Below are 21,276 nucleotides of genomic sequence, written 5' to 3' on the forward strand. Positions count from 1 at the left end.
CCCTGAGATCAAGACCTGAGCGGAAGTCAGAGGCTTTCACCCACTGAGCCACCCAGGCGCCCTAATTTCAATGACTTTTAAAGTTAAACCAGTATTAGCTTACAGGTACCTCTTAAAAACTAAAAACCCTCTTAAAAACTTAGCATTCATTATTTTAGCATTGCAGAATCTTTAAAAAATCCAGTAGAAGTTTCATCTGAGTTTGAGAGGATTCATTTTCAGTGCATAAAATGTCTTAATGGCCTTGTTTTTAAAAAGGCCTTGCTTATGCTGTTGAATTAAGAATGTTTTCTTTTATTATAAACATACACACAAATACAGGTTTCCCTTCTATCCAAAAGTAGAGCATTTTGGTGAAACGTCTTGTAAACTAAAATGGTGTAACGAAGCAATTAAAAAAGCGAGAATTCTCTTTGACTGATGATCTTTCTGTTAGCAAAAACAGGTACTAATGTAGGTTTTTCATAAAAGTGAAGGGACATAAGGCCAGTTCTCAGTAGCTGGGAGGTGGGGGGGAGTGAGTGTGTGTGTGTGTGTGTGTGTACACTCATAATGTAAATGTACTTGTGATTTCCCTATTGGGTAGAAACGAATGCCGAGGGTATTTTTTCCATCTATTTATGAATGGACAGACACTGACAGAAGCAGTCTTGGACTCCAGTGCTGTGGTCCTTTGCATTGGAATTGGAACCCAGGCACCTGACTGTGGGCCCGTCTTTCCCCAGACAGTCGTGCTCGCTAGACTGGGACGTGCAATCCCGCTGTTGCCAGGGTAGGGCCGTCTGTTTGGTGACCGGCCAGGTACCTACTTTCTTCTGTGTTACTCCATTCATGTCCCTCAGGGAAACTGATTTAGATGGGAAGATCATCCCAATGGAGAGGGCTCGTGAGGAGCAGACGTGCGTCTCCGCCAGCATTTCCCAACAGTCTTTCTTGGAGCTTGCAGATGAGTGTCCTGGAAACAGCTTCTCTCTGTCGGTGTCTGCTTCTGAGTAACCTGTTGCCACCAGGAGGCTGGTGCTGCTTCCATTTGTCCTCGAGACTCTGAAGAATTTTTCTCCTCTTTAAATGAGACTGTAGCATATTACAGCGTGTTTCTCTTGTAGTTATTCTTTTTAATTTAACAAGTAGCAACACCTCACATAGTCTCACTTAGGAATATCAGATTTTCAGTTCACAAAAGCTAGTTTTAAAAACATTTTTTAGGGGCGCCTGGATGGCTCAGTGGTTTAAAGTTTCTGCCTTCGGCTCAGGTCATGTTCCCAGGGTCCTGGGATTGAGCCCCGCATCAGGTTTTCTGCTTAGCAGGGAGCCTGCTTCCTCCCCTCTCTCTCTCTCTCTCTCTCTCTCTCTCTGCCGCCTCTCTGCCTCTTGTGATCTCTGTCTGTCAAATAAATAAATAAAATCTTAAAAAAAAAAACAACATTTTTTAAAGTGCTTGGTGCACTTCACACCATCATACTTGACTGCCTTACTGCACCTTGTACTTCGCTTTGGTTAACCTCTCAGTGCCTGAGATCCTGAACCTTAGTAAAAAGAAGTGGAGTTTAGATCAGAGGTTTTATTTTCTTTCTTCCTCTTTCCCTTCCTCCCTCCCTCTCTCTTTCTTTCTTTTGTTTTTTTAAAGATTTTATTTATTTATTTGAGGGAGAGCGATGGCGTGTGCAAGGAGCAGAGGGAGAAGCAGCCCCCCGCTGAGCAGGGAGCCCGACACAGGACTCGATCCCAGGACCCTGGGATTATGACCTGAGCGGAAGGCAGGCGCTTCACTGACCGAGCCACCCAGGCGCCCCAGAGGTTCTGTTTTCATATGTTGACACCTCTACTTCTCTGAGCCGTATTTTTATCAATTTAAAGGAGAAGTAACAGCCACATCCAGCTGGAAGGTGGATGCTGGAAGGTGGTGCTGGAAGTCAGTGAAGCAATGGAGGTGAAGTGAGTTTTAGGCACACAAAGGATACTGCTAGTCCCTACAGTGCCACAGGGATGTGGCGGTTACAGGAGGCTTCGGGGAACTGGGGCTTTGCAGCATCCAGCAGTAGGGTGGGGTGAGACGCGGATCCCGTGGTCCGTGCGCTCACCCGAGAGCGCTGAGCTCCGGTTGGAGCGGTGGGCGGGGCTTGCCATTCCTCGCTTCAGCTCTCAGGGATGCTGACTTCACGCAGAGCTGAGCGGGCAGCTTGATGGCTCAGAACAGTCCAAGAGAAACAGTCCTCTTAGACTAGTTTGAGAAAGCTGTCTGGATTAAAACTTGAAGATTTCTTCTGGTTCTAAAGGCTGGGTGAGAAGAACCAAACAGTCCTGGGAAAAGCAGGCCAGAGCCACAGGAAGACTAATAGCTCCTAGCTGCAGAGCTGCCCACAGGCTCCAATACCTGAGACTGCAGGTGTGGGCCTGAGGACACGCCTGCCGACTGGGGGGCAGGCCCAGCGTCCAGAAATATCCGGCAACGGGGGCAGTTGGTTTTCAGCACATGCACAGACAGCCTCCGGTAGGGGAGGAGCAGGTTCCAGTAGATAATGCTAGAGAGTGAAGAGTAACACTGGACCTCTGCCTCACCTTACACAGAAGTTTGCCCCAGAATACTAGATTACAGGAGCCCAAACTGTAAAACATTTACATGAAACAGGCATAAGTCTTCATGACCTTAGGTGCGGCACCTAGAGCGCGAGCAAGCAGAGGGAAACAGACATGGTGAAACCTGTTCGCTTCAAGGGACACCATCAAGACCATGAAATAGTCCACAGAATGAGAAAAAATATTTGCGGATCATATATCTGATAGGAATATATAAAGAATGTTATAATCCAATAAGAGGCCAGTTTTTTAAAGGGCACTGGATTTGAATAGATGCAGTTATGCCATGGTCAAGTGTGAAGGGTATGGAGAAATGAGAACCCTAACACATGGGTGTTGGGGACGTGCAGTGGTACGGCCACTTTGGTAAATAGGGTGATAGTTACACGTGGAATTTAGAAAGTCCGAGAGGTACCCTTATGACCCAGAAGTTCCATTCCTAATTCCTGCGGGATTGAAAACATGTCCATGCAGAAACGTGTGTAGGAGTGTTCACAGCAGCATTGTTCAGTTAGCAAGGCATGGAAACGACCTGGCCGGCCACCGGCAGGTGCCTGGATAGATGTGGGCTGTCCGTACCCTGAAGCACTCCGTCAGAGAGGAGTCGAAGCTCTGATACCCGCCACAGCAGGGCTGAACTTGGAAAACACGCAGAGGACAAGAAGCCAGGCACAGAGGCCACAGGAGGTGGGCAGGCAGGTGCAGTGAAGAGGGCCGTGTGCAGGCAACTCAGCGGCATACGGGGGCCTCAGGGGCAGCGGCAGCCGCACTTGCTGGAGGGGCCGGTTCAGCAAGGCTGTGTTGGAGCAGAAGCCGAGAAGGTTGTTTTAAGGAAGTCATGGAAGATTCCTGAGGTACTGGGTTCTAATCGACAGGGGAAATAGTCTTGTGAAGGCTGGCTGCTTTTGTTTTGTTTTTAAGATAACACAGAGTTGCGTTTTAAGAAGTTTAATGTGACACTTCTTCGCCCCAGGTGGCTGCTGATAGACAGTGGTCTCCTACACAGAGCTGCTTTGTCCAGAAAGGTGGCCGCTGGTCTTGGGTAGCCTCGAGCACTTCACATGTGGCTGGGCTGGAATTAGTGCAGTGCGTGTCTGTTCGCTAGTCGTGCAACGTATACGTAGGTTTCCAAGAGTGTCAAAAATATCTCATTAATGCTTTAAATACTGATTGCATTTTAAATGGTAATATATGTTAACTTTGCCCTTTTATACTTTTTAACACAGTGGCTGGAAAATATAACATTAAATCTATGGCTCAGTCTATGTTTTTAGACCCTGCTGTACTATAAGCCTTACTTTCCCTTAAATATTTAAAGTGTTCTCATTTGGTAAAGAATTTTTGAGCTAGGAGTCACTTAACAATCTTTGGGTTCAACCCCTCATGTTGCATAAAATGGCATGCAGAGAAGGAGGATAGTGTCCTCCCGGTGTCGTCGGAAGAGGGCGTGTCCCTCCAGTCTGCTGGAGGGCTGGGCCGCGTCCGCAGTGGGTCTAAGTGGTGAGCAGAAGCCTGGAGCACTGAGCTTCGTCTGACCCCCGAGGGGCTTGTGGGGGGACTGATCCTGCTGTGTGAGAAAGACATGCGCCCGACGTTACATGGGGGCTGTGTCTGTTGCCGATGACTCCTGGGTTGCCTGTCAGTATTGATCGTGTGTATTAATATGCTTCCAAACAGTTAATGCTAAGTAGTTTATGTGCTTCCTGTTATATTTGTGTATTTTTTTAGCAGGCCCTAGAGCAGAGGGTTTGTGAAGTATCTTAAAATGACAGGCCAGTTGACTTTGTCTAGTTGGGATTCCCATGAAAAATCAAGCTTACTTCCCAGCCTTCGTGCCTAGGCCTCCCAAACAAACAGACCTTGAGGACCAGCAGATAGAAAGTAGGCTGCTGCCTGTTCTTAGTCATTAACAAGGAGCTGACCTTGTGTCCAGTTCTCCTGTCACACTGTGAGAAACTGCCTAGTTCTGAGGACACTTCTTATTTTGGCTTCAAGTTCAGTATGTTTATGGCCCCTTTAAAAGATGGAATTGTTTCCTTTTGCATAATTAAGAGTTGGGAAGGCATGCTTTGGTCTTAAATCTCATATATAAGGAAATGGGTAATTTCTGGGAATCTTAGGCCTTGACACAATTCTATATCATCTTGCCCATGAACTGATTTGGTGAATGTTTAAATTCAGGCCAGCAGTCAGTAGTATGAGGCAAGTGAAGGTCACCTTAGTCTCATGGGAGCGTTAGAGGATGATGGTCAGCCTCAGACGCTAGCCCTCGCTCATAGCCCTCACTCGCAAGGTCTCGGGCTGCCTGTGGGTCCTTAACTTCACAGCTGCGCATCTGCTGTGGATGGACCATTAGGGCTGAGACTTGTGTACACGGGAGTGTGCGTGCATGCGTGTGCGTGTGCGTGTGTGTGTGTGTGGCAGGGAAACTTATTTTCACTCTCGTCCCTTTCCGGATTCCAAAGTTTGTGCCTCAGTAATTCACCTGGTTTTGTTAAGACAAAGTTTTCTTGGAGTAGTGCTGTTGTTGCTGTTTAAATATTGTTTGTATAAGCTTATATGAATATCACAGTTTCTTGGGAGAACAGTTTAGATTTTACGTCTTACAGATTTTGAAGACAATTAAGAGATTCTTTTCTGATAGCAAGTTACACTATGTTTGAGCCCCTTACACATAGCAGAATGTTATTTGACACTGTTCACTGTTCTAGGGGCTGCGGATAACCCAAGTAAGCTAGACATTCAGCCCCTACCATCATGGAGTTCACATTCTGATATGTATTTATTAATAATAAAAGGTTTTATGTGTCCATAATCTGTTTAAAGTGTTTATAAAATGTTTGTATTAGCACAGCGGGCTCCCATCTGGTTTCAGAATTTCTAGGTGCCGGGGCGCCTGGGTGGCTCAGTGGGTTATAGCCTCTGCCTTCGGCTCAGGTCATGATCCCGGGGTCCTGGGATGGAGCCCCGCATCGGGCTCTCTGCTCAGCAGGGAGCCTGCTTCCCCCTCTCTCTGCCTGCCTCTCTGCCTACTTGTGATCTCTGTCTGTCAAATAAATAAATAAAATCTTTAAAAAAAGAACTTGGCAGAATTTCTAGGTGGAGTGATGAGTCATACGGAGTTGTTCATTCGTGCATATTTACTTGGTAGTTTGTGGTGTTTTCTCTGTCATATTCTGCTTTGATGGGAGGTAATATAGTTAACAGAAGCAGGTTGGAATCCATTCCACCAAACACTTGAGCATGTGCTATGTATAGTTCACGGTGGTGGGTGCTGGAGATTCGCACGGGATGTCAGATCCCACCCAGCTTCCGCAGGGCCCGTGACCACACCCAGCCACAGTGGGTGAGTGCTGAAGGAGGGTAGCTGAGCGGGCTCTGTGGTCAGGGGTGCTGGGACAGGCGCCAGAGCAGGAGTGGAGGACACGGCCTGCCCTGGAAGAGCTCGCCGCTCAGCCGGGTGAAGACCAGGAGGCCGTTACCGTCTTGAGGGCACTACTAGTGGGGTGCATGGCAAGGTTCCTGTTCTAAGTTGGTGGGTGGAGGTTGGAGTAAGAGTGGATGGTATGAGCTTGAACAGGAAAGACCAGTGCGAGTAAGCCAGGGAGAGAGTGGGACAAGGAGGGGCGTGGGAGAGCATTCCGCAGAGAAAGGCTGTTGGCAGGAGCTCGGCGAGGAGAGCTTCGGATGTGTGCTTCCGAAGCCTCGGTGTGCTTCGGATGGGCTGTAGAGGCCGGCTCTGCAGTGGTTGAGCAAGAGTCCTCCAGGACCAGACGCTGAGAAACCCCGAGAAGGGGACAGCTTGGCTGTGGTAGTCGCTGCTTTAGAGGGAGGTGTCGTGTGTGTGTGTGTGTGTGTGTGTGTGTGCTGGGTCATGTGACAGACTCTGACTCCGGGGACAGCGTCCAGGGACAGGAGGGTTCATGTTGGTTCGGAGGCAGGCATGGCGATTTGACTAATCTCGGTGCAGTTGGCCTTGACTTTGCTACTAACCTGCGTCGATTTATTATCCTAATTAAAACATTGTAATAAAATTATCTTCTAACATATTAAAGGTTTTATGTGAAACATTCTGAGAATTTTAAACATAGTATTCCACCTAGTCTTGGTTTCAGCTCTTTTTGTCCTTGTTCTCTGAGAAATCGACATAGTTCTGACCCCAGCAATATTTCAAAGTTGACGTGTGGCCATTTTCTTACGCACTCCCTTAGAATACCCAGCTAGTATTTGCGTGGGGGGTCAGATACATGTTTATTAGAAAAAAGAGGGAATACAGCGCTAGATCTCTAGAGACACTGTTAACATACCAGTATGTATTCTAGATTTCCTGTGTGTGTGTGTGTGTGCGCACGCGCGCGTGCCTAGATGCCTAACGTAGGTACATACATTGAATGAAAAGAGTGTAGTATTGTGTATTCTACCTTGTAACTGTATAAGCATCTTTCCCCGCTAACAGATTCCTCAGCTGTCCTCACAGTAACAGACCACTGAGGGTGGGGGGGGGCAGCCACCACCCGTATTAAAATCTTCCTGAATAATTAAATTTTACCACTTTCCTGTTTTTGTCAGCTTCAGTATCAGATACGGCACAGCAGCCGTCTGAAGAGCAAAGCAAGTCTCTTGAAAAACCAAAACAAAAAAAGAATCGCTGTTTCATGTGCAGGAAGAAGGTGGGACTTACTGGTAAGGGCCTAAATCCATTGGTTTAAACTTAAGATTGTATTTTAAAGTAACCCATGGCTTACTGTTCCTGGCTTCAGTGGAGATCATTTTTGTTCCATGAGAGTTAATACTGGATACACTTCAGCTTCTGAATTTTCTTAAATAAAGTAGCTTTTAGTTATATACCTGAAAGTAAAATGAATAGATTTTCTTTTAAAAACTCATAGCCCCAGATTTGCGAGCCTTAGGGCGGGTCACGGTGCCGGGCGCTGAAATGCACGGCTCCTGCGTGGCAGAGCCGGAGTTGGGGAGCGAGGGCAGTGGCAGGGGCACTTTTTCGGTGCATAGCGGCTCCAGGTGGCGCTGGTGGCGCTCGTGAGGGCCCCGCGCATCCTCCCTTGTGAGGTGTCAGCCCCGCACCGTGGTGCGGCTGCAACATAGCCGTGAGACGGTATTGCCACAGGGAGAGAAAGAAAACATATTTGAAGTGTTACTTGGGTCTTTGGCAGCCAGAGCAGGTTGAGTGCGGTTGGTGGATCACTTCGGCAGTTCAGGGACAGCTATCCCGAGTCACATGGCGGAAGGGGAGGAGAGGCCCGTCACGGAGAGTGGCGTGGAGGCAGCGTGGTTCAGCCGGGTCTCGAGAGATGAGCAGGACTTCAGCAGACGGAAGCAGGGCCACTCTAGGCAGAAAGACTAGCCTGAACCAAGGGCTGGAGAAAGGAAGGGATGGGGCACGTTGAGGGGCCCGAGCCGGGGAGGGCGGCTGTGGCGCACGGCCTGGGAAGAGGGGAGGCTGCTGCCGTGGGCTGTGCCCCACGGCGGGGAGCGATGCAGCTGGAGAGGGTTCCCGTTTATTACTTGCTGCGTGCCTGGCGTCGTGCTGGGTGCTCCCCAAGAACTGGACTTTGGAGCTGAGAAGAGTAGACGAGATTTTCAGGATCTCAGGAAGGTCCTCCGGCCAAGGAACGGGTTGTAGAGAAGGTGGAAAGCAGAGTGCGGTCTGGTGTCCAAGGCGTTGAAGACTGGCCCATGCTTTAGCAGATGGGTTGGGTGTATTTAAAGAATACACGCGGGAAGGAGTCAGGTGTCGTAGAATACCCATATTTAGTATCCAGTGTAGTCCGAGGACATCTCGGGAACTCTGACTTCCTGACGGGAGGCTGAGACTCAGTAAGTCTCGTCTTGTCCGGCCTGTCCACCTGCTGTCGCGGTCGGCTTCATTTTCCACTCCTTAGCGTGAAGTGACAGCAGATGTCCCTGAAGCAAGAATGGGTTGTGGTAGAGACGCCCCCATCAGATGGCAGCATGCGACATGCTGATTCTTCCACTGCGTTTCCAGCGGTTCTGTCCTGTCCTACAGTCTGAGTTCTGGGAAGCAGGACTGGTTTGATAAGGACTATCTACTCTCTCTCTCTCCTCCCCCTCCCCTTTTCCCCTTTTAGCTTCAACTCTCTGGGCATTTCCCTAAAATAAATAGCATATATTGCATGTTTGCTAAATGTTAAGCACTTAACACATCCGTCATTTAATCCATACAGTAAAGTATTATTCCAGAACTATAGCTGCAGAAACTGAGGCTCAGAGAAGCTAAGCAACTTGCCTGCGTTAGGAGGCGGCTTCGCGCGGAGATGCCAGACTCCAGAGCCTGCCCTTACCCAGCCCGCAGCAGCCCGGTGGCCTCTGCGCTGGAGTCTGCCGGGGAAGCCGGGGTCGATGCTGTACTCTCCCTTAACAGTTCTGCCAGAAGTCTTGTTACACCTTTCTTAAGGTTGCCTTCTGACAGTGTGCTTATTTTCACATTTAGAATGTGATTTGAGAGAGATCTTCTGTCCCACGTAGCTCTCCTGATTCTGGCGGGACGTGTAACTGTGGCCACGGCGCAGTCAGGTGGGACAGACTCTGTTTGTAGATAAGGAGTAAAAAAGGAAGCTCTCAGCTAGTGAGTTCTGAAGCTGTCTGGAGTGGTTCTTTAGATGGCTGCCCTAAATACATGATAGATTTTATCATTAATATGCTAAGGAGCTTACCACTTAGACCCTTCATGCAACTCACGTGTGTGTACTGATCCATTTTCAGGGTTTGAATGCCGGTGTGGAAATGTTTACTGTGGTGTACACCGTTACTCCGATGTACACAATTGCTCTTACAATTACAAAGCTGATGCTGCTGAGAAAATCAGAAAAGAAAATCCAGTAGTTGTTGGTGAAAAGATCCAGAAGATTTGAACTCCTGCTGGAATACAAAATCCTTTGACCATCTGCAAACTAAAAATTGACTTGAGGTTTTTTTTCCTAGTCCTTGGGAATGTAGAGCAACGTACTTGCATAGACCTTTTAATCATGCATGTCGCCAGAAGAATAGATTTTTGTTTTTGTTTTGAAAATGACTCTGAACATTTATTTCCATTGCAGTTTCTGTGGCTGAAAAGACTTAAGTAAACTTTACAAGTATTATCCTTTTAAGATCATTTTAATTTTAGTTGAGTGCAGAGGGCTTTTATAACAAACGTGGAGAAATTTTGGAGGGCCGTGATTTTTCCAGTATTAAACACGCATGCGTTGATCTTGCAGTTTATTTTCCATTGTGTGTGTCCATAGCTTTTCTCTGCAGCACGATCCCTGCCGATGGCGCCCCTCGGGGCCCGACTAGTTACCAGTCACGGAATGTGTCCTCATGCTTACGGCTGCTGCTGGGTGTTCATTAACAGAAGTTCTACATAAGTTAGCGTATAGTTTCTTTGCATCCACTATTTATGTCTGAATCATTTGTCACAAGAGAGTGTGTGCTGATGAGATTCTAAGTTTGTGTGTTTTTAATTTTTTTTGAGCGAGGGAAGGAAAAGCTGTGTGCATTTCATTGCCAACTGCGGGTTTCTTTCGGATTACGCTCACCGGTCTGTGTGTACACGGTGTGAAGAATGATTTGAAGTAATTGTGCTGTATTTATGTTTACCCACCAGTCTTTGATTAAATAAAATGGAAAACTGTAACGTTCCCTTGTGTTACTTTTTCTCTGTTCTTTCCGGTAGTTCATTTTGACTTTTGGTCCTTTTGTTTTCTACTTTATTAATTTTGTGCAGGTCTTGCTGCTGTTCCCATATCCATCTGTGACTTGTCTTCCGGTAGTGAATTGTACGCTCAGATCCCATCGAGTTGAAGGTGTCAGCATTTAACACCAAGAACTACTTTTTGTTACACAGATACCGAATCCTCTCGCTCTGTTCTACACCCTGTCACGCTGAGTTAGTATCTGCCTAGGAGCTCCTTTTTCTGGTAGAATTCGAGAAACTGAAAGGGCACAATTCAAACATGGCAGCTGGAGGATTGCGGATGAGAAAGACCGTTTGTCCTGTGGTTTTCAGACTTACCGGGCGGCCAGTCTTTTTCTTTCTTTTTTTTTTTTTTTTTTTTAGCATGAAACATAAAACAAGTGAAAAGCAGTATTCTACAATACAAATTTCTACACCGCGACTTTACTTTTAAGTTTTATCTTAGTATGCAATGATGGCTTAGCATGATAATCTACAAATGTAATCTATTTAAATGTAATCTGTTAATTTATTACATGAACTGATTAAAAAAAGAAAGCTGTTCGCACTAGCCCAACATCTCCAGGTTAAGTATTTAATAGAATTTAACACCGATTCATGATGAGAACTCAGAGGAATGAGAACTACAGAGGAATTTCTGGAAGCTAATAGCTTCTATGCAAAACCAAACAAACAAATGAAAACCAAGCATCTTCCAAAAAGAGGAAATTCATTCCATTTTAAAGTCAGAAAAAAATGCTGCCTGCTGTCCGCTACTTGCATTCAAAATTGAGTTGAAGATCCTATGTTCAATAGAGTAAGTCAAAACAGAAAGTCCTAAGAGGAGAAAGGAGGGAACACTCAATATTTGCATGTTAGGTGTTGGTTCTTAGAGAAAATCCAAACAAATCTAGACAGAGTACTAAAAATAATGGGTGTGGTCAAGCAACTAGATATGCCATTAACTCGGAGAAATCAGGTGCATTCCTTACAGTGGTAATAACTAGAAAACCAAAAGGCACCTTTCACGGTGCTACTGACCCCAGGCACCTTCAATACATGTTGAAGGGCTCTTTAAGAAAAAATTCTAGAGTGTTATCAAGAGACAATAACTAAAACCTCAGTAAATGAGGAGAGAGGCATGTTAATGGCCGGGAAGACAATAGAAAGATGTCATCTGTGCCCAGATAGACCTACAGATGAAAAGCATTCCAGTCAAAATCCCACCAGGTTTTCTCCTGGAACTCGTTTAAGCAATTATAAAGTATAAGGTAAAAGGTAGCAAAGGCTTAGTGTGTTTTGGAAAAGAAAGGGCAGGGAGTTGGGCACTTGTCCTGGCAGATGCTGGGACTCGATCACATGAAGCCATGTTAATTAAAAGAGCTTGGTAGTAGCTAAGGGGTGTTCACATTTCCCAATGGGGTAGAGCAGATGGCCCGGGAAAGGCTCACATGGACTGGATTTCGGTGTGAGAGGTGGCTTATCACATTGGGGAAAGTTAATTTGATAATTAGAGCTGGAACAATTGGTTATCTGTGTGGGAAAGGGTGAAAATTAACTCTTTTCTCATGCCAGAGGAAGTTAGTGGCTTAAATGGGACACAAAATTTTCAAACTCGGGGGTGGGGGGGGGGGAGGTAAAGATCTACTTTGACCTTGAGATAGGGTCCTACTTAAGACACAAAGCATTAACTGGAAGTGTTACTGATAAATTAGATATTAAAATGAAGTATTTTATACCTAGGAAAATATTAAACCAAGCAGGTGAAAGCCCTGTACTCAGAAGACATTGGTGGAAGAAATGGAAGGTGATGCAAATGAGTGGAAAGATACTCCAAGCTCATGGACTTGAAGAAATAATATTGCTAAAATGTCCATCCTATCCAAAGCAATATGCAGATTTAATGCAATCTCTGTTGATATGTCAATAGCATTTTTCACAGAATCAGAGTAAGTGATCCTAAACTCTGGAATCCCAAAAGAGCCCCAAAATATCTTAAACTATACTCTGACAAAGCAAGGGCAAGAAAAACACAAACAATTGGGACTTCATCAGACTAAAAAGCTTTCACACAGTGAGGGAAACAAAATGAAAAGGTAATCTTCTTAGTGGGAATTCAACACCAGAAAAAATTCGATTTAAAAAGTGGGCAGAAGACCCGAGTAGACGCTTTTCTGAAGAAGACCTATAGATGTTCCCAGACACACAAAAAGATGCTACACATCACTCATCAGGGAAATGCCCGTCAAAACCACGAGATACCCCCTCACACCTGCCAGAATGGCTGAAATAAACACAAGAAATCACAGGTGTTGGCAAGGATGTGGTCCCCTCATGCCCAGCTGGTGGGAACACAGACCCGTGCAGCCACTGTGGGAAACAGTATGGAGGGTCCTCAGTTAAAAATGAGAATACCATATGGTTCAACAGTTATGCTTCGGAGTATTCACTTAAGGAAAATGAAAGCTAATTCAGAAAGAGAAAAGCAGCATCATTGTTTATTGTAGCATTACCTACAGTGTAGCAGTGCAACACGGAAGCAACCTAAGTGGCCATCGGTCGATGAACGGATGAAGATGTGGTGCATATGTGCGCACAGTGGGATAGTAGTCATAAGAAAAAAGGAGGAAATCCTGCCATTTGCAACAACACGGGTGGACCTAGAGGTTATTTTGCTCAGTGAAATAAGTGAAAGATAAATACCATATGATTTTACTCATTGGAGGAAAAAAAAAAAAAAAAAACCCAACAGAAACAGACATTAACTACAGACAGCAAGCTGGTGGCTTCCAGAGGGGAGATGGGTGAAGCTGGTGATAGGGACAAGGAGGTACAAGCTTCCACTTAAAAGTAAGTACAATGAAAAGTAGAGCACAGGAAACACAGTAATACCATGATCGCTCTGATGGCAGATGGCCACTGCACTTCGTCGTGGTGGGGAGCATTCTGAATGCGTGGAAGTGTCCGGTCACCACGGTGCACGCCTGGAACTAACACAGCATCGTGCGTCAGCTATTTCAATTTTTAAAAGAAAGGAAAATGAGGTATTTTATGCACTAATATATTATTTAAAGCATATTCAGAGAAAGAAAAGTTGTGTTACAAATTGGGAGAAATTACAATGCCAGTCAATACCACAATGAAATACCATTTTATACCCACTCAACTGACAAAATTAAAAATCTGGCAGTATGCCGCAGAACTTCTGACAGGCTGCTGGTATTAATCAAAGGGGATTTAATTCTTTAGAAGATTTGGTGTTACCTTGCTTTTTTTTTTTTTTTTGACGTTTTTGTTAAGTAATCTCTGTGCCCAAGAGTCACTTGCCCTTCTCACTGAACCAACCAGGTGCCCCTGATAGTCCTTTAAAGTTGGACTTTCACACATCCTGTAATCTAGAAATCCCAGTCCCGAATGTAACCCTAGAAAAACTTGCACAAAGATAACAAGGAGACACGAACAAGAATTTTCTGGCACTGTTCACAGAACGCAAAAACTCAGAACCACCCAAGTCCCACTGAGGGACGGATAAATAAAATACAATATATTCTTACAGTAGAATATCATACAGTAATCAGAGCTTGTGATCCTGAGCTACACAACAAAACAGAAGGCACGGTGTAGTGAGCAAAAAAGTCAAAACCTGCAACATGCTCACCCTGTACAAATTCTAGTAAGACAGACCGACTTGCAAGTCCTATACCTGTGGTTTAGATGAAGTGATGAAAATTAAGGATGACACACTTACAAGGGTGGAGGCGGGGGGTGTGCCTTGTGGCCAAGCCCCCCAACTCTTGAAAGTACATCAGTCCCCTTTTCTTTGTTTTAAGTAGGCTCCGAGCCCAGTGTGGAGCCCAGTGTGGAGCCCAGTGGGGGCTTGAACTCATGACCCTAAGATCAAGACCTGAGACGAAATCAAGAGTCAGACGCTTAGCCCATAGAGCCTTCCAGGGGTGCCCTGAGAGTAAGTCTGCTCGGGAAGCTTCCGCGGGACACCACTGAAGGCAGACCACATGTGAACCGGTGCAGAGTGTGATGAACCAAACATCACGACTAGTCCCATTTTCTGTACCCAGGCTCCAAAGTATTAGTTCGCATTTTGAAACTGAGGGTTGTGTATGAAATGGGCTGTTGAATCAGCGTTCAATTTGTATTCTTTTTTTTTTTTTTTCTTACAAAATTTTCACAAAAAATCCATCCTCCCCGGGTATTCCAGCTTCACTGCACACCCAAATAGTAGAGCCATAAAATCACAGATTGTCTTATAGTTCGGTCTTCATGTCTAATTTGTTCGGGATTTCTGTACTCAGACCTTGCACAGTGTCCTTCCCCCTAGTTTTCCGGGAGTGCTGACTTCCGTGCTGTGCAGTGCGATCTTGGCATTAGTCCTCTGCTTTACGCTCAAGTCTCAGGAGACCTGGCTCTACTGCTGTGAAGATGGCTTAAACTGAAGCCATCCCAGAAGGCTCCCAGAAGGCCACAGATGTCTGTAGCATCAAGCAGTGGCTCTTGGAGAAAAAGGAAGCCACTCCTTATCCCATTGGTATTGGAAGAGTAACGGAATATTTTGAACTCCCTTTCCTCACAAATATGGTAACTTAGATGAAAAAGACCAATTCCTTGAAAGACACAATCTACCAAAATGCTCACAAGGAGAAGATAATCTAACGTGCCTGAATCAAAAGAAACATAATCCACAATGACTTCACAGAAAGGAAAGCACCAGGCCCAGACTGGTCAGTTCTACCAAACACTTAAGGAACGAATTATTATCAATTCTCTGCGATCTCCTCCAGGAAATGAAAAGAAGGAATGTTGCCTAACTCATTCTATGAGGCCAGCATTCCCCTAATGACCAAAACCACTCAAAGACATTACAAGAAAACCATAGACTAACATCTCCTGTGAACACATTTGCAAAAATCCACAAAATATTGGCAAATTGAATCCAACAATGTATAAAAAGAATGCTGCCCCCCCACCAAGTGGGATTTATTTCACGTGAGGGGCCGACGACATCTGAACATCAACGAATGTGATCGCATCCACAGACTAATGACGAGATGAGGCTCATTTCGGCAGCTGCAGGAGAAACATTAGCCACATTCAGCACCCACTCATGATTAGAAAAGCAAACCCCTCAGGAAACTAGGAATTTGGAGAAACCTCTTCAACTACATGAGGAACATCTATGAAAAGCCTAGTTAACAACATATTTAGTGCTTAGAAAAAAGAGATTTTCCCCCAAGAAAAGGATGTCCTGTGTTACTACCACTCCTTTTCCACATTGTGCTGGAATTCCTGGCTAAGGTAGTAAACCCAAAAAGAGAGAGAGAAACGAAGAAAGAAAGAAAAGGTATTGTACAGATTGGGAAGGAAAAAATGAAACCATCTTTGTTCACAGATGACATGGCTGTCGACTGAGGAGAATTCCAGAGGACCAACATAAAACCCCCTGGAACGAATAAGCTATTAGAGCCAGATTGTAGGGCACAAAGTTAATACACAAAATCAGTTGACTTGATAAAGACCAGCAACAAAAAAATTTAATTTGAAATGGACACACCATTTTACATTAACACTGGCAAAAACACAAAATGCTTAGGTAAAAATTTAATAAAATAAGATTAATGAAATCAAAATCTATATCAATGGAGAGCTATCCCATGTTCATTGAAGGATGACTCCGTTTCCTAGGTTCTGCCCAACCCGGTCTATAAATTCAGCACAATCCCGATCACAATCTCAGCACGTTGTTTTGTGGATACTGATAAAAGTGGTTCAGAAGTTCATACGGAAAGGCGATTCAGTGAAATGAGGGCTTGGATTCCTCAGTCCCTGATCACCCTTCAGATGCTCTCCTGTGATCCGACAGAGATCACACAGATCTGGAACACCATCTTTGCAGGACATTCCACCAGACAGTGACGGTCTAGCCCCGTGATGGCGTCCAGGGTGCCTGCCGTGGTTTCTGCGGACACACAAGTGGGAGCCCCAGGAACAGATGCAGGAGAGCATGGAAGTGGCCGCGCCCCTCAAAAGGGACCCTAGACATAGTAGGAAATTTCAGGAAGCCCGCGGACTGCCAAGCACAAAGGGATGCGTGGGGTTGAGGGGCTTGGGATTAGAGGCAGGGGAGGCAGATGGCTGACGGGGAGCAGAGCTTTTGGTCTAGAAACCTTAGGTGAGAGAGGAACAGGCCTCCCCTTGATGCTTCATTCCTGGGGAATCTTAGAAGGAGCGGAGGTGTTGACGGGCCATGTGTTCCGGTGAGCACTTCTTGTTACCCAAGGAAAACCACATTTGAGGCACCAGGCATTCTCTGCTCCGCACCAAGCAGGTTGCTGCGGAGTGCCCAGTAGGTGTCGAAATCCCTCTGCGTTCTGGGCGCAGAGGGGGACCTGCAGCTGTCACCGCAGCAGAAAAAACTCAGAGGGGAAAGAGACGTCTGGAAGGGGAAAGCTCCTCTTCACTATGCGAACGTTCATGCGAGGGAGCGAAACAAAGCGGTGCGGAGGACCTTGCTGAAGTCACAGAGGGCAATTCCACTTCCTTGTGGCGACAGTGAGAGGAGAGGCAGACTCCCGGCCCGACCCACGGTCTCCTCACCAGGCTGCTTGCCAGCCACGGGCCCTCCGAGCACGGCGCCGCGGGTCGCCTGCGGCCCTTCCAGATCCAGCTGTGGCACCGACATGGCTGTCGGGTGGTGTTCCATCAACACAGGGACATGCTGGTGCGTGGGACAGAGCGGTCTGAAGACGGACTGACAGTCAGGAGGGTGAAGCTCTGCGGCTCACCCGCCAGTGCAGGGAGGGCGGGTGACTGGGCTCCGTGCCGGCGGTCAGGAAGAGCCGGGCTGCAGAAGGGCCCGGCGCGGGCGGAGCGCACGCCTTCTGTCCTTCCTGCTGGGGCAGAGAGCTGCTTGTCCGCATCTTAGAGTGGACATCTTGTGTTTGCCGTGGAGGTCCTGCACTTCGTCGTCAGACGGGTATATGTCCTAGGCAGACCCGAAGGACGTTATGTTCTCCCAGAGGAGGTCCCCGTTTAGGGGACCTCAGGCCCTGGACTCTAGTATCTCGGGTATAAGTGACAGCAAAGACGCCACCGGGCCCATCACTGCCACCTGCTGCTCCTCCAGGGGCCTCTCCCGAAAGCCCCTTCCCACTTCACCAGCAAAGGAGGGAGCAGCACACCTGTGTGCAGAGCCCCCCAGCCCGCTTCCGGGCCTGGGAGTGTCCACCGCGTCCTCCCCGGGACTCCCCCTGCGACAGCCGTGTTGGGAAACACCGTGCGCGCCGGATCGTCACCGCTCCATTGCCAAGCTGGTCCCAGACATGCACCTTCCTCAGCCGGTGAAACCGGTAATAGCAAAATGGATTTGGCCACATGGAAGAACATTCGGGAGAAACATAGGGAAAGGCTGAGAAATCGCTTCTATTTAGAGTTCGCGAAGACAGATCACTACGTGCCGTTGGGAGGAGTGAGGAGAGCCGGTGAGGACCGTAGCAGGGCGGGGGTGCAGGCTCTCGTTTTCCCTGAAAAGTCCTTTTGTAATTGTCGTGTAGGTGCTCAGCACATCCCCCTCCCCAAAAGGGAGAAAGAGAAGAAATATATATGTTTGCAAAGTGACTTCGCATGTTTTTTTCCAAATAGGGAATAGCTTTGGCGCGTTCAGGCCCCATCCATAATTAGTGGGTTGGCGAATCTATTTTAAAGCTCTGAAATCTTCCCCCCACTTCAGCTCTCTCCCGCCCACGCCCCCGCCCACACACGTCTGCCCCACACCCTTCCCCCAAAAAGGTTTTTGGTTTTCTCTATCCTGCAGGCCTTCCTTAGCGCACGCGTGCGCCGGCCGCACCTTGCCCACCACCGGCCGGCAGCGCCCCCTTCCCCCGCCGGCACCGTGCGGCTGGGGTCCTGGATTCACAGCCTTTTGTTGTCCCTTTCATAGTTCGTGCTTTCTTGGACACTCACAGAGCTCCCCTTCTGGGCCGGGTGTCCGTCTGGATGTTGGCCACACCGCCGCGCACAGATCGAGAAAGACCGTTCCTGCCCGTATGCGGAGGGCCAGCGCCAGCACAGAGCATGCAAACGGCCCCCGGTCCCGCTGCCCCAGCGTACCTGGAGTCAGGCAGACACCAAGTGCTGCCCAGCGCGGGAGGCAGGGAAGGGGACACCTTCGGTCAGGCCTCCAAGCCCAGCTGGAGCGCCCTTCTTTTCCCCCTTCTGGAATCTCCCGGAGCAAGTCAGACCCCTTCCTCTGCCAGATCTGCCCTTTATCCCTCCCCAGGGCAGACTCAACCAAAATGGAGACCGGACGCTGGTCCGGGGTGAGGGCTGGGAGGGACCAGAGGGAGCCCCTGATGGAGTGATGGCTGGTCAGCTCTGGTCACACCAGGGCCTTCTGGCTTCGGGCCCTTCTCTTGGGGGAATCCTGCCAGCTTCCAGCCTCTCCTCCCCCAGGCCCAGGCGGGGCAGCCTCCCTTGCTCTGCACGCACACTGTGCTGTTCCCCTGGGAGCCCCGAGGACCAGTCCCTGGGGTCACTTCTCACCGTGCTAGGATGTGATGGGACGTCATCCTGCCAGGAGCCCCTGTGGCACTCACGACCTCCTCCCGTATGTGTCCCTTGAGTGATTCCAGATGGCACCTTGACTCTGCCCTGACACACTTCCTCTCTTCCCCCTCCTCTCCCTTCCATTACCTCTGCCGCCTCCCCCTGTCCTTCACTTACATCAGTCACTGGGGGTTTTACCCTTTTCTAACCGGTTACACGGCTGACCTTGCTGAAAAGGCAGAATTGCCGCAGAGATGCTGAAAGAGCCAGGCAGCCGTGGGGGGAGGCATGAGGCAGGCCTGGCTGTGGGCAGGGAAGATCACCGACACAGATCCCGGGACGGCGACAGGGTCGAGCGGACTTCTTTATGGGCAAACTTCTTTCCTTGTAGGTCTTTCTACCTGATGGTCATTATTACTCATCAAAAATGCTTTTGAAGGAAAAGGGCTAATTGCTTGCACACCTCGGGATGGTCCTACAACCTTTAAATGTTCTTCAAAAACGATTTCTTGGATTTGGGCTTGAATTTGTTTTCAAATTTATTTTCAGGCAGCTTTGCCTAGGGAGCGCTTAATTCACACACATCTCCCCCCAACGCCCCTGAGATACAATTGACATGTGACACTGTGTCACTCGAAGGGCTAGGAAGTGCTGGCTGATCCATTTATAAATTGTGAAATGATTCCCAGCACGGTGTTCGCTGCCATCTCCACCCCAGCACATAGCTACTGGTCCTTGTTAGGGTGAGAACATTTAAGTTCTACTCTCTTGGCAACATTCAGGCATGCGATACAGTGTTATTAACTGTAACCACCAGACCTTCGAGTGTAACATTTTTAATTACAGTGTAGTTGACATACAATGTTATATTAGTTGCAGGTGTGAAACCTGGTGATTACGCAGCTATACACCATATATATGATCTACTAGATATATTGTACTGTAATACATACTACTATATGTATATTCATATATGTTATGCTCTATATAATTCCTATATAATTCTCACGTGCTCACTGAGGTAAGTGGGGTCGCCGCCGGCCACCACGGTGATTGCAGTATTAGTGACCACATCCTCTGTGCTTCGCTTTTCGTCCCTGCGACTTTTTTCCTTTATAACTGGAAGTCTGTACCCCTCGTCTCCTTCACCTATGTCCTTTGCCTCCCTGCCCCCACCCTCCTCTGACCACCACCTGTTTGTTCTCTGTGTTCCTGAGTCTGCTCTCATTCTGTTTTCTTAGATTCCATAGGCGTGAAATCATATGGTATCTGTCTCTGTCTGACTTACTTCACTTAGCAGAACGCCCTCGAGGTCCATCCGCGTACTCTTAAATGGCAGTCTCCTTTTTTACTTTTTTATGACTGAGTCATATTCCCGTGTGTGTGTGTGTGTATGTGTGCAGCACATCTTTATCCATTCACGTGTGGATGGGCGCTTGGCTTGGTTGCCTGTCTTGGCCAGTGTAAACAATGCTGCCGTGAATGCAGGGGTGCGTGACTCTTTTTCTATTAATTCATTAGCTTTTGACTAATGTAAAAATTCCAAGGCAAATCAACCCAAAGCCAGTGTTTTAAATACCACTGTGTGCACTGATAAGTATTGTGCAACCGATATTTTTCTAATTCTAACTTTTAACAAATTTTAACTCTTTTAAAAATAATTTTATTATTTCTTCTATTATCTTCTAAGAAATTTGCATTTATATTATGTGTTTTCAGTCAGTGATGCTTTTATAGTAGTGTTCTCTCCTCTTCGGCTGGTCTTCTTCATAATGAAAAGCAAAACTCGGGAACAAAGGAGTGGCTAACAATCTGGTTGGACGTCCCTGGCGGGCAAAATTCTTGACTGGGGATGAACTCGGGCCAGCCTAACTGCGCCATCCTCCGAGCCCCAGAGTGGGCACGATTCTCGCCCTCTGTTGTGCAGAAGAGCAAACTGATGAGGACAGAGTTGAGCTTGCTCAGGCCTAAGCACCGCGTTTCCATCGGAGGCCCGCCTGCCACCTGCATCCGGTGGGCTGTGACGGCCGGCCCTGGACAGAGGGTGGGGATGTGACTCCGCTGTCGTCTGTGTCTCTCTCTCCCGTCCTTTCTGCAACACAAGCACCTGTGTCCTGTGTGCCGGGCGCCACTTCTCAGATCCGCTGGAAGGAGCAGGAGCCATGGACATCCACACTGTCCTGCGGAGGACAAAGCCCGCGTGGCAGAAGGTGCTTAAGTGGCTTGTCCGAGGTCAGCTTGTCGGCGTCATTTTGACGTCAGAACGTGAAATAGCAGGTGAGTTACACTTGAGCCTTAACTCGCACTAGGTTCAGCCTTCCAGAGGCACGCCGGTCCCTGCGGCCCGGAGCGGGAGTGTCGCAGCTGCCGGGTCCGCGGGACGCCGGCTGGACTGTCCCAGCCCGGGGCGGGGCGTTCACCGAGTCCGGGCCGCCCACGGGACTTCGCGG

General features: G+C 47.7%; 1 protein-coding gene across 7 annotated transcripts in view; it reads left to right on the forward strand.

Moving 5' to 3' along the window:
- Positions 1-10,235, forward strand: part of ZFAND6 (zinc finger AN1-type containing 6) — a 58,933-nt gene extending 48,698 nt beyond the window's left edge. For 6 of the 7 annotated variants that reach the window (XM_032341909.1, XM_032341910.1, XM_032341907.1 and 3 more), the window contains 2 exons: positions 7,147-7,260; positions 9,319-10,235. In XM_032341909.1, the coding sequence (XP_032197800.1) occupies positions 7,147-7,260; positions 9,319-9,467 (263 nt within the window). In that variant the 3' untranslated portion in view covers positions 9,468-10,235. Of the gene's footprint in view, positions 1-7,146; positions 7,261-9,318 lie in introns of those variants that run through there. The other variant, XR_004285532.1, reaches the window with a different exon arrangement.
- The last annotated feature ends 11,041 nt before the right edge of the window (positions 10,236-21,276 follow it).

Source organism: Mustela erminea, chromosome 5, assembly GCF_009829155.1.
Source record: "Mustela erminea isolate mMusErm1 chromosome 5, mMusErm1.Pri, whole genome shotgun sequence".
NCBI classification, from domain to species: Eukaryota; Metazoa; Chordata; class Mammalia; order Carnivora; family Mustelidae; genus Mustela; species Mustela erminea.